Source organism: Neoarius graeffei, chromosome 25, assembly GCF_027579695.1.
Source record: "Neoarius graeffei isolate fNeoGra1 chromosome 25, fNeoGra1.pri, whole genome shotgun sequence".
Classification (NCBI taxonomy): Eukaryota; Metazoa; Chordata; class Actinopteri; order Siluriformes; family Ariidae; genus Neoarius; species Neoarius graeffei.
In genome coordinates, this window is record NC_083593.1 from 32,115,438 (window position 1) to 32,129,531 (window position 14,094).

The 14,094-nt window shown below is 41.6% G+C and overlaps 1 protein-coding gene across 2 annotated transcripts; it reads right to left on the reverse strand.

Moving 5' to 3' along the window:
* Positions 1 to 578: 578 nt before the first annotated feature.
* Positions 579 to 13,905, reverse strand: si:ch1073-143l10.2 (uncharacterized protein LOC565165 homolog). 2 transcript variants are annotated; one of them, XM_060908684.1, is made up of 6 exons: positions 13,605 to 13,905; positions 13,446 to 13,518; positions 13,250 to 13,346; positions 7,040 to 7,113; positions 6,703 to 6,954; positions 579 to 779 (listed from the first exon to the last, which is right to left on the reverse strand). In XM_060908684.1, exons 1-6 carry the CDS (start codon positions 13,690 to 13,692, stop codon positions 695 to 697), a joined length of 669 nt encoding a protein of 222 aa, XP_060764667.1. In that variant the 5' UTR covers positions 13,693 to 13,905; the 3' UTR covers positions 579 to 694. The 2 variants fall into 2 exon arrangements, with proteins under 2 accessions (XP_060764667.1, XP_060764666.1); XM_060908683.1 differs by having other exon boundaries at positions 13,250 to 13,370.
* Between the last annotated feature and the right edge of the window lie 189 nt (positions 13,906 to 14,094).

A 14,094-nucleotide genomic window follows, 5' to 3' on the forward strand; every position in this document is an offset into this window, starting at 1 on the left:
GAGATGATTTTATACACTGTGCTGCTGTCAAGGGATTGGCCGATTAGATAAGTGTATAAAACAGCAGGTGTATGGGTGTGCCTAATAAAGTGGCCAGTGAGAGTGTGTGTAGAGGATATTGCAGTGGTGTGAAAATCTAAAGTTTATTTTTGAGTGGTGAATGTATATTTCATAAGTAAGCATAATGAACAAGTGATATTTTTCAACACGAGAAGATAAACTTTTCTTCGTGCAACCATGTAATGTTCTTTATATTAAATGGACACATCCACAAAAAAAGTGCATGTGTATCAATATATATATAAACTGTGAAAAATCTCTATATGTCGTCACTTGTGAGGAAATCACTTAATTGTTCTGACAAATTTGGGTACATCGGGTACATTTTGTTTGTGAATATGTCTATATAATAGAAAGAAAATCATACGTTGTCTTGAAGATATGAAATTTATCTTCTCGTGCTGAAAAATATTTCAGTTGTTTGCTCTGCTCACTTGTGAAATATACATTCAGCACTCGAAGATAAATTTCTATCTTTGCACCACTGTGTAACATCCTCGATATATGTAGCAACGTAATTCTAAAATTTTTAGAAAGTTTATTGCACAGAGTGGTTTGAAAATCCCATTTTAAAAACACGAATTAAAAAGTAAAAATCAGTGAAAACAATTGGTTATGGTTCGTGACTGGTTGGTCAGTTGCTGTTCGTAGTTGGCTGTGTTTGCCGATGAGGCCCAGAATATAGACGTCTGTTCAGTCGACCAGCATAATTCTGCCACCTACCAGGAGGGAACAAAATCAAGATGTTTAGTATCTGCAATATATTTTTCACATTAAGATATCATTAGGTTTTAAGTAAAATCACTTAGTTTTCATTAAATTATCCAGCATGCAGTCGTGATTTTTCTACCACAGTGCTGTTAAATTCTTAATTCTGCTTAGTCAGGAAATGTTGATTCATTTTCTTTTGTATAAATACACAGGTGATTATAGGAAATCACGCGCGATGATTGGTTGAGAAATTCGAACTATTTCTCGATAATCACCTCAAGTGATTCAGCAAAATGGCTGCTAATTGCTCTGTCACTGTAAGTGAGGAAGAATTACAAATTATGAAAGAAAAAGCTGTTCCTAAAAGCACTAAAGATGCTATGAAGTTTGGCCTAAAACTATTCAAAGGTAAGGTGGAATTATGATTTATTTTATCTATTTAAAAACAAGGTATTTTATGTGACTCCGCATAGATAGGTGACAAGTCTGCGCCACACCGTTATTACATTTGCATACCGCTTTTGAAGTTTGAAATAAAATTATTTTTAAATATGATTACATTTTTTTTAAATAATCACCTCTGTGTTTATACTAAAACAATTATCTGCCTCAGGATAAGTGAATAATAACCTCGACTTCATCTCGGTTATTATTCACTGATGTTCACTTCACCTTTGGTGAATAATTATTAAATAACAAAATCACAGGCTAACAGTAATGCACTCATTCTAACATGTTAACATTTATATAGTAACAGATCATCCATGGGGGCTTGACTAGGCAGGGCTCCACATCCAAGTCTAGTCATAAACAGATTAAAATGTATAATCATTAAATGTAGTAAAACTTAAAGGAGATATGCAGAACCTTTATTTTTAAAATACATTTCTGAGTGGATAATATCTCAATCCTTTACTCCTGTATGCTGCATAAATGGTCTCATCTCATTATCTGTAGCTGCTTTATCCTGTTCTACAGGGTCGCAGGCAAGCTGGAGCCTATCCCAGCTGACTACGGGCGAAAGGCGGGGTACACCCTGGACAAGTCGCCAGGTCATCACAGGGCTGACACATAGACACAGACAACCATTCACACTCACATTCACACCTACGGTCAATTTAGAGTCACCAGTTAACCTAACCTGCATGTCTTTGGACTGTGGGGGAAACCGGAGCACCCGGAGGAAACCCACGCGGACACGGGGAGAACATGCAAACTCCGCACAGAAAGGCCCTCGCCAGCCACGGGGCTCAAACCCGGACCTTCTTGCTGTGAGGCGACAGCGCTAACCACTACACCACCGTGCTGCCTGCATAAATGGTAATTTAAAAAAATATATTTTTTAGAGTTAAAATCGACCGCAAAGTTGGCATTTGAGCTGCCCCACTGAGCCAGCCAGCCCTGGGTGCGTGACGTCACAGCGGTAATCAGTTTTAAGGCCGAGGCCTTTGACAGCTAGAGACCAAAGCCGGATTCGGCAGGCGAGAGTGGTTTCAGTGGCCTCTTTGTTCGGATTTATGGGAGATTCTTCGGATTCCTCAGATAGTAATACATCTGACTGTGATGGTCCTGAAATTGGAGTGTGTGTACATGCTACTGCTATACACGTAGAACCGTATCAGTTAGAACCATCGGAAAGTGAATACGATAGTAACACGTCGGCCACGGAGGCTCCCACCTTATGAAATAAAACCAGAGAACAAAGCCGTCTAGAGAATTGGATGGAATTGAACTGACGGTCTCATGTGACTCTCATTAAAACAGGATAGGTGTTCTAACTTGTGCAACATACATGTACATGCATGCATTTTCACTGATAAAACATAAAAGGCTAATTAAATAATCAGAGGAACTGAGAATCACATTCTGAAGCAAATTCAATAATCTTATACCAGTAACTTAAATACACAACACAAGTTACATGTATTAATCTAAATGCAGGTAAACAAATGAGAGTCACATCTTGCCCGTCTGCGTTCTAGCTTTTTGAAGGCCGATCTTGTGGCCGATTGTTTTCAAACAATCCGACTTTCATATTGCTGCTGAGGCAAGCATATTTAGTGGAGAAATCTGACGAAAGGCCCACTCATTCTCCATACGGAGTACTCCGCCATTACTGCTCGGCTTACACTCCGGGAGAACTGGTGCAACTGAACTTACTTTCCTTTTCTTGTAGTTTTCTTTTCCTTTAATTGTTAGTACTGCACCCTCTTTCAATACGGGCTTATTGCCAATGCTCCTCAACAGATCAGAGGTTTCGTACGAGTCCTCAGTCAAATGCGCAGAGCAGAGGAGAGACCACTTCGTAGGCGCCCAATGTGCCCGTGAACTTCTTGCAAAATGCGTCCAAATCTTTGCAGTTTGAACATTCTTGGGCCATGAATGCAACATAAAGCCACCTTCTGTCGTGATGCTGCACCGGCCAGCAGCACATCTACGTGGCATGGCGATAAATTAACTCAAAATGGAAGTTCGAAGTTGCAGTCAGCCCTGTTTTAGTGTAGCGGAAATGGTGATGAGACCGATAGACTTCCTGCTGTGACGTCACAGATGTCAAGGTCATTCACTCAGACCTCTACCTATATGAATGACTTTAATCATAAAAATTACTATATTAGATTTATTGTTAACGCTTAAAACTATTCCTGTGCCATTCTTGAGGTCTCAAGGCATTTATAAACAAAAAGTGAGGCCATGGTTCTGTGTATCTCCTTTAAAGCAGTGATATTTAACATTCATGGAACAAGTCTCCAGTATTACTGCTTTGTAATGACTTTCCACCACATGAAAGTCTGTGTCGGACAAGGGACTTAGGTTTCTCTTGAACACAATATGCTGCATTTATCTTATTAACCCCAACAGCTGCTGTAATGCAAATGACAACAGGAACTGACTTGTTTTGGGGATTCCACAACATTAAATGCAACTCCAAAAATAATCATTAATAAATTCAAAATTGCAATCAGCGGCAATCTGCTGTGGTACAAAAGAAAGAGAACACTTCATGTTGTAACATTATTGGTAAATAATCAGCTTTGGGGTGGTAATTAATTCACCCTTAAGTGAATAGTTTCCGATAACAACATGCCCCATTGTGTTTAATTCATTATCTGAGACAATTTGACATTTTAAAGCATAAAAATGTTTAGAAGCCATGGCCTAATGGTTAGAGAAGTGGCTTTGGGACCAAATGGTTGCTGGTTTGATTCCCAACTGCTCCCTGGGGCTGCTCTGGGTATGTTGTACATCATTCTGAATTAGACTGCCTGCTAAAAGCCATTAATATAATGTAACCTGGTTTATAATTCAACCCACATGCATTTTAGAATTAGTGGTATTCTGGATATTTATAGACTTGAATCCCCTAAGCATAATAAGCATAGTTTATTTAGGATATACAGTGTCTTGCAAAAGTAAGAAGGTCCGGGTTCGAGCCCCGTGGCCGGCGAGGGCCATTCTGTGCGGAGTTTGCATGTTCTCCCCGTGTCCGCGTGTGCTTCCTCCGGGTGCTCCGGTTTCCCCCACAGTCCAAAGACATGCAGGTTAGGTTAACTGGTGACTCTAAATTGACCGTAGGTGTGAATGTGAGTGTGAATGGTTGTCTGTGTCTATGTGTCAGCCCTGTGATGACCTGGCGACTTGTCCAGGGTGTACCCCGCCTTTCGCCCGTAGTCAGCTGGGATAGGCTCCAGCTCGCCTGCGACCCTGTAGAACAGGATAAAGTGGCTACAGATAATGAGATGAGCTGAGATGAGTGTCTTGCAAAAGTATTCATCCCCTTTGGTGTTTGTCCTGTTTTGTCACATTACAAGCTGAAATTAAAATGGATTTTTGGAGGGTTAGCACCATTTGATTTATACAACATGCCTACCACTTTAAAGCTGAAAACTGTTTTATTGTGACACAAGAAAATGAAAAAACAGAAATCTGGAGTGTGCATAAGTATTCACCCCCTTTCGTATGAAACCCCTAAATAAGAGCTGGTCCAACCAATTCACTTCATAAGTCACATAATTAGTTGATTAACATCCACCTGTGTGCAATCAAAGTGTCACATGATCTGTCACATGATCTCATCTCATCTCATTATCTCTAGCTGCTTTATCCTGTTCTACAGGGTCACAGGCAAGCTGGAGCCTATCCCAGCTGACTACGGGCGAAAGGCGGGGTACACCCTGGACAAGTCGCCAGGTCATCACAGGGCTGACACACAGACACAGACAACCATTCACACTCACACCTACGGTCAATTTAGAGTCACCAGTTAACCTAACCTGCATGTCTTTGGACTGTGGGGGAAACCGGAGCACCCGGAGGAAACCCACACGGACACGGGGAGAACATGCAAACTCCGCACAGAAAGGCCCTCGCCGGCCACGGGGCTCGAACCCGGACCTTCTTGCTGTGAGGCGACAGCGCTAACCACTACACCACCATGCCGCCCCTGTCACATGATGTCTGTATAAAATCTACCTGTTCTGGAAGGACCCTGACTCTGCAATGCTACTAAGCAAGCAACATGAGAACCAAGGAGCCTCCAAACAGGTCAGAGACAAAGTTGTGGAGAAGTATAGATCAGGGTTGGGTTATAAAAAATATCCCAAACTTTGACTATCCCAGGGAGCACCATTAAATCCATTATAGCAAAATGGAAAGAACATGGCACCAATACAAACCTGACAAGAGAAGGCTGCCCACCAAAACTCACAGACCAGGCAAGGAGGGCATTAATCAGAGATGCAACAAAGACACCAAAGATAACACTGAAGGAGCTGCAAAGATCCACAGTGGAGATGGGAGTATCTGTCCATAGGACCACTTTAAGCCACACGCTCCACAGAGTGGGGCTTTATGGAAGAGTGGCCAGAAAAAAAAGTCATTGCTGAAGAAAACACATTTGGAGTTTGCCCAACAGCATGTGGCAGACTCCCCAAACACATGGAAGATGATTTTCTGGTGAAATGAGACTAAAATTGATCTTTTTGGCAATCATGGGAAACGATGTGTGACGCAAACCCAACACCCTGAGAACACCATTTCTTCAGTGAAGCATGGTGGTGGCAGCATCATGTGGGGATATTTTTCATCTGGAGGGACAGGAAAGCTGGTCAGGACTGAAGGAAAGATGGATGGCACTAAATACAGGTTAATTCTAGAGGAAAACCTGTTTGAGTCAGCCGGAGGCTTAAGACTGGGACGAAAGTTCATGTTCCAGCAGAACAATGACCCTAAACATACTGCTAAAGCTACAGTGGAGTGGTTTAAAAGGAAACATTTAAATATCTTGGAATGGCCTAGTCAAAGCCCAGACCTCAATCCAATTGAGAATTTGTGGCATAACTTGAAGATTGCTGTACACCAACGCAACCCATCCAACTTGAAGGAGTTGGAGCAGTTTTACCTTGAGGAATGGGCAAAAATCCCAGTGGCTAAATGCCCTCAGCTAATAGAGACATACCCCAAGAAACTTGCAGCTGTAATTGCAGTAAAAGATGGATCTACAAAGTATTGACTCATTTATATAAAATTTTTTTGGGGGGATATCTATGCACACTCCAGATTTCTGTTTTTTTTTCATCTTAATTATTGTTTGTGTCACAATAAAACACCCATTTTCACTTTTAAAGTGGTAGGCGTGTTGTGTAAATCAAATGGTGCTAACCCCCCAAAAATCCATTTTAATTCCATCTTGTAATGCAACAAAACAGGACAAACACCAAAGGGGATGAATACTTTTGCAAGACACTGTACAATATCACCTTCCTAAACTGTGTTGGTCCAAAACTTAAGGACAAAGATGGCTAATGATGACAAGCTTCCCTGCCTAACCAAGACCCTTTTTGACCTAGACTGTGAGAAATGTCTTCCTGCTTAGTACAAGATATACTACGGTTCTAAATTTTAGAACAATAACAAAAATAGCACATTCACCTTTCCAGCACAGCATTGTACTTATTCATTCGCTCTGCCTCCTCTCTTTTCTCCTCCAACCAGCGTTCCAGTAGCTCCTCTTTCTCCTGACGTGCGAGTGCCAGCTCCCCTTTCAGTGTCCTCTGCTCCAATTGCAATGTAGCCAACTCTTTTGATTGACACTCCAATTTATACTCGTACTCGAACAGATCATTTTTAAGACAAATGGCTTTTCTGCCTAAGAGCACAGCTTCGTTGCGGTAGTGGCTTACTCTACAACACAAGTATATAACATTTAACGTACATCAAAATCACCAGTATGTATCATTTTGGAAGCTGTAAGAGGCAGCTCACTTACTGTGAATGACAGTACTGCAGTTCTGCTTCCTTTAGGTAAAGATTACTGGTCAAGTCTGAGACTTTCTGGGCAAGCTGGAGAAGAAATACCATTTGCGTCCATCTGAAATTTCTTCCAGTATACAAAGCCATCAACAATATCCTTCCCTTCTATTTGTTTTCCCCTTGCATACCAACACACTACATTGTCAGATCCTCCGCTCTAAACCCCTTGTACTGATGTCACACTTACGTTAGCAACTGTTGCTACCCTTGTCTTGGGGGACAAGCGAACTTTAACATACTGAAGACAAGCGATATTGAAGATAATTATAATAATTATTTAAATTTATATAGCGCCTTTCTCACACCCAAGATTGAGTTACAATGGGGGGGGGCACCAAAAGAGGGTCAGGATGTAATTCCACTGGCGTTGCTTCCCACAGCCCCACCAAAAGGTGCACGAAGATAAATCCCACACCGCCTGCACAGCCGCGACAACACCAGATGTCAGACGTCTGTAGTTTGAAGAAAAGTACAGCTAAAAAAGCTTTACTACCGGATTACTTGGATAATCTTAGTCAGAATGAAGCAAAGGAGAGATATACACAGAAATTAGAGTTTATTAGTGGTTACGAGTCATACAAAATTCCTTGAAATGATTGGAGTGACGATGTAGATTTGTGGCCCAGCATTACCTACATTGATGTTGGAACGTATCTTCTCACTGCATTTTCTCTATTTTAACTTTTTTAAATTATCAGTTTTATTGGAAGAGAAGAGCAGGGAGGATTGAGAACTGAACAGCTGTGCTTTGTTTACACTTGATACTCATTCTTGTAGCATCCTAGCAACCATCGCAAAGACACGTACAAAAAGCCCAAATATTCCTACTTACCCGGGAAAAAATGATCCAGGATTTATCTTGTAATATCTTGATCCCCAGCTCTTTATCCCAGCCACATATAACACTGGCACAGTGGTGTAGTGGTTAGCACTGTCGCCTCACAGCAAGAAGGTTCTGGGTTCAAGCTCAGCAACTGATGGGGGCCTTCCTGTATGGAGTTTACATGTTCTCCCCGTGTCTGTGTGGGTTTCCTCCGGGTGCTCCGGTTTCCCCCACAGTTCAAAGACACGCAGTTAGGTTACTATAGGGAGGCCTTGGGCTGAAGTGCCCTTGAGCAAGGTACCCAACCCCTAACTGCTCCCTGGGCACTGTAGCATGGCTGCCCACTGCTCTGGGTATGTGTGTGCGCTCATTGCTCACTTGTACGTGTGTGTTCACTGCTTCAGATGGGTTAAATGCAGAGGACAAATTTCACTGTGCTTGAGTGTGCATGTGACAAATAAAGGTTTCTTCTTCTTCTATAAAAAGTTGGACACCTTCATGCACTTCCAGGTTTTCATCTGTTTGTTCGTGTCGAACGATGTCTGCAGCACCAGGTAGTTTGAGATGTTGGGGAACTCAATGGATGGATAATTTTTCAAAATCATTAGAAAAATCCTTCTTTACTAGTGTGTAAGGATCTATCCCATCACAAAGAGCAACTTTCTGAAGATATCTTGACTGTGCATTGGCCTCTAAACTGCGAAAATAATCAGAGACGATTTCACTAGGCTCTTTGCATAATGGCAGCCAAATCGGTTTGTCTGACCACCACTTCATTCACCGGAAAGTAAACTCACAAGCAAAAGGTCACATGAATGAATACAACCTCTATCCTATTCCAGGTTAACCACCCACAAAGAATGACCGAAAAACCTTTAACTCCGTGGAACGTCAGTGAAAAAAAATGTTAAGATCGTGGCCGCACACCGCGACTATATGGCAGGCCTCGGAGAGAGCTGTTCTCACATAGCATCATTGCTGTGGGCTATCGAAGCTGGAGTAAAACAAAGGGATTCACTGACCGTTACAGATAAAAAAGATGAACTGGGTTCTTCCTACTGCTGTGAAAAAAAATGTCTCCTTCTCCCGGATCACAGATATTTCCTTTCTAAAGAAATGCCTAAGTCAAGTTCCGAAGCCACAATCAGAAGTTCATCACAAAGTTTCAGGGAGATGGTAAGATCTTTTATCTTTTTCTCAAGTTGAACAATTGGAACAACCAAAAACAGCGCAAAAATGAACCACATTTAAGACAGGTTAAGCCTTGCTTACAGGAAAGACGGTGTCTGGTTGTCTCCAAGGAGAAATTATCACATGATGCATGAAGTCACATGCAAGGGGTCTATAGGCTTGCAATATTATCTGTCAGTCCAAACTCCATAGCACTGGATGCCAGAACAGGATTTTCCACAATTTAAAATATTCCCAACCCATAACCTTTGTCTCCCCTCCTGCAAAAAATGTAAATGCTCATCTGTACACGTGTTATATAAGCGGTGTGTAACATTTTTATCACTGTAACATTTGCATCACTGAAAAGTGCAACATCAGTCACATTATTATTATTATTATTATTATTATTATTATTATTATTAATAATAATAATAATAATAATAATAATAATAATTATTATTATTATTAATAAATGATTCACCTCCTCTCTAACAGCAATAGAAAAATCACTAGAATGCACCGATATGCAATCATTAGCGTTATATAATACACTCACGGTAAACAGCCAAATGGTTATTTTGTCTGTGTGAACCTTTAAAGCAGGGGTCTTCAATTAAAAGTCACTGAGGTCCAGTTATTAAATTTTGTCCCAGTAGAAGGTCCGACCCGAAGTCCAGCTTGTGTCTTATAGCCTTCCCCTATGTCCACATTTTCATATGGTTTCAACAATATTTATTGTTAATTTCCAATGCAGGAAATGAACTGAGTGCACAACTATCTCTTTTACCATAAATAAAAGTCGTCCCAGGAAAATAAATTCAAGGACTTTATTTCAGATTAAAGAAAACAGAAACCTCAGAATAAAATAAATAAAAAAGCGCAAACAGAGGGGAATAACTCCTTTTTCTCTTAAATTAAAGAGGTCCCAACCTGAAGAATTGAAGGCCTACACTTCGAGTAAAAAAGTCAACTCGGAAAACATTAACTAAAAAGTGCAAACAGAGCATTGACTTCACATTTTCTCTTCTTTGTTCTTAAAATAAGGAGGTCCCAGCCTAAAAAAATGAGGGCCTACTTTTCAAGAAAAAAAAAAAGTCCACATTTTCAGAAAACAAGTGGCTTTTTTTGGGGGAAATGCAAACAGAACATTTTTCTTTGAACTTTTCTCTTTTAATTCTTCTTATTTTACTTTTCTTAATGAGAAAAATGGGCATGTGGCTGACCTGCCAGTAATTTAAATCTTGGTTGGAATGGAGTTAGTGCCATTCTCATGCAGATATGTAGGTGTTCATTGTTGAGCCTAGAACGGTACTTGGTTTTGACAATGTTCATAGTAGAAAAAGCTGACTCACAGCTGTAAGTCGATCCAAACATAGTCAAGGTGTGCAGTGCTCCTTTGGTTAGACCAGGGAACACACTCTCAGAAACAGTCTGTAACCAGAAAGTAGCAGGGTCAGTTGTCTCAAAATGCTCTTTTAATGCAGCATTTCCTTGCAGATCAATGAGCAGATCAATGTCTCAGCAACGGCGTTTAAGCACTCCTTCACAACTGTCCCATCACTAAATGTTTTTTTATGTTGCCCCAAAATCCACGCTACTTTTAAGGAACATTTGTTTGCACATTGCTGGGCTGTAAGTGTATGTGTGATGAGTCGGGTAGACCTGTCATACTGTGCTTGCAGTTCGGTTATTTTGCGGCCCTCAGCTCGGACTTCAGGGGATAACTTTGCTCAAAAGAGCTGTGCTTCGTTTCGTAGTGGCGCTTCACGTTGCCGCTTTTAATTAATGCCACGTTTTCGGAGCATATGAGACACACTGGTTTTGAACTGCTCGCCGGAAGAATGAACATATATTTCTCCGTCCATTCATCTTTAAAACAACGATTTTTCTTGTCTACTTTCCGCCGCCTTTTGGAGCAAGCCATGTGGTTGTCTCTGAACTTAACTCTCTTCCCCTCTGCTTGTTGCTCTGCTGTGGTGTGCTGGGTAAACTAACGATTTTATTGGCTCAGCTGAGTGAAGCTGTTGTCGTATTAACTGGAGTAGCAGTGCCCGCTGTCAATAGCCACGACCATCCAAAATAATGCTCCATGAAAATTACTTAATCTCGTGAATTTACCATTGGTCACGGGTCCGGACAGAACCATTACTGGGTCCGGATCCGGACCCGGACCGAGGTCCGCCATTTGGTGATGCCTGCTTTAAAGGTTATATGCAGAAGCCAGCAGCAGAGGGTTTTCTTTTAACAAAGCATTCCAAGCGCAACCCTTTACAAAAAACTAAAACCCTTTACAAAAAACTAAAACCATGAATTGTCTTGGCCAGCCCTAAGGGTCCCATCTGCATCTCATCATTGCTGAGGAGTGTGCTCCCATCACCCAGTCAAGCATCCAGCCAGAGCAGGTCATGATATTTTTTACCATATTAACATGCCATTGTTGTGTGTTATGCCTGATGTAAAGACTCTCGTCTCTGCGAGCCTACCACACAGATTTAATACTTGTCATTTTTAGGGCATACCTAACAACCTGTGTTTTCTTTCTCTCTCTCTCCCCCCTCCAATCTGTCCCTCTGAGTTACATGTTGATCCTGGGATTGAGATGCTGGCCTCTTCTGCCCCTCGGACCTGCTTGATCCATCCTGGTGCCCTGTGTCTGGTTGGAGTTTTATCGCACCGCTCCTGTGAAGGACGGCCCCATGAGGACAGTTGAGGGTTATACCTGTTAAAACTGTTAATATTATAGTCAGGCTGTCTGTTGTTGCCCAAATGAGGATGGGTTCCCTTTTGAGTCTGGTTCCTCTCGAGGTTTCTTCCTCATGTCGTCTGAGGGAGCTTTTCCTTGCCACCGTCGCCACAGGCTTGCTCATTGGGGATAAAATTAGCTCATGTTTTAAGTCGTTCAAATTCTGTAAAGCTGCTTTGCGACAATGTTTATTGTTAAAAGCGCTATACAAATAAACTTGATTTGATTTGATTTACCAACCACAGAATCTTTAAGTAGTCACTTTTTTAAAGAGTGCCTGTATAAAATGTACAAAAAGCAAACCCTGATTTTGATTCTGGCTATGGAGTATTATTAACTGACTATCAATCGGCTGTGAACGTTTTATCAGCAGACTGTCAAATTAATTCTTAAATTAAAAATGGAAAAATAAGCAAAACATCCTCTTGAGTTCAAAACATGCCCATGAAAAGTTGGTGAACATGGGTAGAAAAATGTGTTAGGATAAACAACACTTGATTATCCTGATAGAGAGTTTGATCCCCAATGATGCCACAGCCATCCGTGGTCAGGAGCCTAAGAGAGCAAAACTGGCTGTGCTCTCAGGGAGGGAGGACTGACATTCTCTCTCTCTCTCTCTCTCCTCTGTCAGTTACGAAAAATGCTAGCCAATCATGGGTGTATAGGTCATGTGTACAGAAGTGGGCGGATAGCACTTTCCTCCAAGTGTGTTAAGCCGCCACTGATGCAGCATGAGCAAGCAGTTCGAAAAGATGCGTCCGGCTGGCTTCACTTGCCTTGGGCGAAGCATGTAATAGCTTTCACCCTACCTAGTTGGTAACTGTCACGTGAAAGGTGACAGCTGTCTGGTGGGCAAGAATTGGAAATGACTAAATAAATAGCACTTACGGCATGCCAAAAATAACAAAATGCAGATCTGTATGATCTGATATTCATTCATCGCTCATCCTTTCAAAAAGAAGAAGGAACCTTTATTTGTCATATGCACACTTCAAGCACAGTGAAATTCATCCTCTGTATTTAACCTATCTGAAGCAGTGAACACACATGCACACACACCCAGAGCAGTGGGCAGCCACACTAGAGTGCCTGGGGAGCAGTCAGGGGTTCGATACCTTGCTCAAGGGCACTTCAGCCCAAGGCCGCCCCATGTTAACCTAACTGCATGTCTTTGGACTGTAGGGGAAACCGGAGCACCCGGAGGAAACCCACGCAGACACGGGGAGAACTCCACACAGAAAGGCCGCCGCCGGCCACTGGGCTCGAACCCAGAACCTTCTGCTAACCACTACACCACCGTGCCACGGTGGTAGGATGCACTACATAGTGAACAGTGTGTGTTGAGTTATACACCACTTGTATGACTTATTTCTTAATCAGCATAAAGTTTGAACATAAAAAAAAGAAACCTTTTTATAAAAGTATACCTTTTGTCTGACTTGCTCTTCCTCTTTGAGTTGCAGATAGTGTTTCGGTGCATTTTTCTCCTCAAGTGGATGTTGTACTACTCCATTTGGATTTGGACTCCAGGAACAAGACATTATCAGACTGGACACTAGTTCACATGTTTCCATGTTATATCTGACAACATAGTCTTTAAAAAACACCTTTGTTCAGCCTTACCTCTGTGTTCTGTCGCTCTCCAAATCCTCCCATACACCCATGTGTAGATTTAACATTTCTTCTAATCTAGACACTAGGCATTAATCAGAAATGTATTTTTGCTATAAGAAAGCATTTTACTGAAATCAAGATAACAGTTGATTGTGCAGGCATACTGACCTTTAGTGAAGAGTCCAGAGAAGGGATCTTTCTGGAGGTAGTCCCTATGGATCAGTGCTGCTCTCACGTGACTTTTCCATGCCTCCATAATCCGGTTTCACACCAACACACTATATTACAGAAAGCAAAACTATCCTTCCTCTTTCTTTTCCTTTTCTGCAGTACGACAGACCTGTGCTGCTTGTTATTTCTTGTAAAACTTCAGCTAACAGGTCTGACTCAACTTCACAGTCCCTCCATCCTGCGTCTCTCGACTCTTACTGTTGATTAAGCAGTAGTGATGAGTCGTTCATAAAAGAGTCGGTTCATGAACTGGTCGGCTCTTTTCACAAGCCGTTTCCCCTCATTTTCATAAAAATGTAACACTTTCGTTTAAAACAAGTTCAAGTAGTTAGGCAATTATTATGAAGAATAAACAAAGAGGTCAGATACTGCAAACTGTGTTCGTGGAAAATGAAATGAACCGTTTGGGAGTCGTCTCTTAATGGTG